The 3075-nt window shown below is 40.5% G+C and overlaps 1 protein-coding gene across 1 annotated transcript in view; it reads right to left on the bottom strand.

Moving 5' to 3' along the window:
* The window catches only part of KMO (kynurenine 3-monooxygenase (kynurenine 3-hydroxylase)), a 46465-nt gene that overhangs the window by 8230 nt on the left and 35160 nt on the right, over window positions 1-3075 (bottom strand). Inside the window, exons 9-10 of the mRNA XM_008575255.1 lie at window positions 2854-2975; window positions 511-658 (exon numbers count right to left, since the gene is read on the bottom strand). Of these exons, the coding sequence (XP_008573477.1) occupies window positions 511-658; window positions 2854-2975 (270 nt within the window). The remainder of the gene's footprint in view (window positions 1-510; window positions 659-2853; window positions 2976-3075) is intronic.

Genomic DNA, 3075 nt, shown 5'->3' with positions numbered 1-3075 from the left:
TGAAATTTATTTCTAGCTAGAATAGTAAAATTTCCAAAAAGGCAGAAGCATTCAACATCTACACTGCCTCATAGTTTTATTTAACTCTGACAATCGTGTCTCCCTTTTCTTTGGAAAGAAAAATTAGAGAAGATAGAGATAATTTGAGGTTGTTTTCTTTCTTTGAGGCTAACATGATTTTCTTATGCATAATCTCCAGAAAAAATATATCATAAAAATTGTCTTGAATTGCTGATAGCCACATTTCCAAATTTTGAGCTATTGGTACAATTTCTAACTGAGCAGAATACTATATGATGCTTTATGCTTTTTCTACATTGGATTATTGGATCAAGTAATCCAAATCTTGACTAGAATTGGTGACCCACCTAGTTAAAGAAGTGGTGTGATTGTTAAATTGATTGTGTACTCAGGGATTCTAAGGGGATAGTCTTAGACATATTTTTATTAAAGTTAGTTGAGGCAGATCCAAAAATATTTCAGGGACTTACCTAGGGGAAAACAACTCACCGCATTCATTCCTTGCCCAAAAAATGGCACTATGGCATGAGCTGCATCTCCCATCAGCACACAGTGGGATTTAAAGTGAAAGGGAGAACATTTCACAGATATCATGGGCTGCGGGGGCAACAGGAAGAAATCTTGCACCAGCGCTTTCCTTCAGAAGAAAATAATCATAACGTAAAGATGTTAAGATGGGTATTGAACACTGCTGAATTCTTTCAGATTTACTGACTTTATCACCACAGAATTTTATCAAAAAATACACAAGAATGTCAGGAAAACAGAAGTTTCTTCCAGTCCTAAAACTACATTGTTCTAATTACCTTCTTGGTTTGCAAGAATGTCAAATCACATCCAAAAAGAACAGGTGTAGCTGCATTGGGATAATTAGAAATATTTCTGTATCATGTGTCATGAAAACTTTATTATCATGTGCATGGATCACAAAATTTTTAAATACAATGGTGTATTTCAGGCTTCCATTGAAAAATCATACAAATACTGTTGTGCATTTGATTAAACTACCACAAACCAAAATTAAAATTAATGTGGCTCCTGATATATATGGGAATGGACAATAATAATAAAACTAGTGTTTGAGGGGATTGGAAAATGTTGGTCAAAGAATATAAAATTTCATTAGACAGGAGGAATCAGTTTAAGAGATGTATTGTACAACATGGTGACTATAGTAAAAAAAACAAAAAANAAAAAATCTAATAATTATAAAGCATTTATAGATGCTTTATAAATGCTTTATAAAGCATTTGGAGAAACTATAAGTTGAAAAACAGTACATATCCTCAAGGATGTTAAATATGGCTGGAGAGGCAAGAAATAGCTATCCAACAAATTTAAAAAGTACCTAAGGGCTAATTTTGGTGTGCAAACAGAGATTTCTCTTCAAGATTGGAAAAGGAGAGATCACTAGAGAATGAATTAGTCTGCAGGAAAGGATGTAAACTAGCAATTTTTGAAAGACCTGCTATGGGCCAGCAGTGGGCTATCCCTTTTACATAATTGGCTCATTTAATTTTCACAGCTGCCCTAAAAGGTTGGTATTCTGATACCCATTTTAAAGGTGAGACTTAAGGAACTAAGGGGCAGAAGCGGTATTAAAATCTTATCTGGGGGCCAGGCCCGTGGCGCACTCGGGAGAGTGCAGTGCTGGGAGCGCAGCAGCGCTCCTGCCGTGGGTCTGGATCCTATATAGGGATGACCGCCGGTGTGCTCACTGGCTGAGCGCGGTACCGCCGGTCTCAAAAAAAAAAGGACAAAAAAAAAAATCTTATCTGGCTATGGATTGAATGTTTATTTCCCCCTAAAATTCACATAAGATCCTAACCCCCAATGTGATGGTGTTAAGATGTGGGGCCTTTGGGAGGTGCTTAGGTTATGAGAATGGACCTTTCATGAATGGAATTAGTGCCCTTATGAAATGGACCCCAAAGAGATTTCATGCCTCTCCCACCATGTGAAGATGCAGAGAAAAGACTCTTTCTATGAACCAGGAAGTGAGTGTTCACCAGACGCTGAATCTGTCAGCACCTTGATCTTGGACTTTGCAGCCTCCAGAACTGTGAGAAATAACTTTCTGTCATTTGTAAACCACCCAGTGTGTGGCATTTTTGTTACAGCAACCTGAACTGACTAAGGCAGGCTCTATCTGCAGCACCATGCTGCTTCCATGACAACATCATGGAGCAGGTAGGGGCAGTTGGAGCAGAGGCGCTGAATGAGACCAGTGACAGAGTCCATGTGGAGGGTGACATTGACATGGCCAGAGGAGCAGCACATCATAAACCAGACACGAATACGATTAGCTGTCGGTTGTTGGGAACTTAACATGCACCAGGCCCTGTGCTGAGTGATTTATAGGCATGATCTCATGTAGTCTTCACAACGATCCTTTGGGGCAGGTACTGTTATTTATCAACATTTTACCCTGAGGTTCCTGAGACATAAGAAAGCCAGTAAGTGGTGGATCTGAGACTTTAGGCTGCAGATGTATCTGCTGTGCCAGAGACTTCTGTACCTACCAGTAGATGGAAGTACAGAGGTCTCCATGGCATGCTGAGCCCCAAGGGTCTGAGGAACCTGCACAAAATACATAAAGCCTAGGGACAGTGGTGATGCATTTTTCCTGGAGAAACTGGCCATGGCATGGTTATTTCAGAATTCCTACTCATTGAACAACATCAACTTTGCCCTGATGTAGATTTCTGCCCAGGTCACTGCACAATCCCTCAGGTTTAACCAAACCTGAAATAAGGTGCGTAACCTTTATCTGAATTTGGAATAACTCAGACCCATGGTGCAAAAGGCACAACTGAGCATTCTGAAACTTACTCTCCAATTAGAGGGATGGAGTCCGGAAAGTAATTCTGGAAGAAATTCAGCACATCACTCCCAGTGAGAAGCTGTTCAAAGTCTTCGAAGGGCATGAACAAAGTGCACGTGAAAGATTTGTTCTGTGAGAAGACGAGAAGCAGAGTGAGAGAGGACAGGGGCACTGGAGGGGGTCCCCAAATTGCAGGGTCTCCCACGGTGACCAGGGAGGTCCTGGAAGGG

The sequence above is a fragment of the Galeopterus variegatus genome, unplaced genomic scaffold (genome assembly GCF_000696425.1).
Source record: "Galeopterus variegatus unplaced genomic scaffold, G_variegatus-3.0.2 Scaffold1162, whole genome shotgun sequence".
NCBI classification, from domain to species: Eukaryota; Metazoa; Chordata; class Mammalia; order Dermoptera; family Cynocephalidae; genus Galeopterus; species Galeopterus variegatus.
The sequence above is the reverse complement of the archived record's forward strand: the minus strand, read 5'-3'. Positions and strand labels throughout refer to the sequence as shown.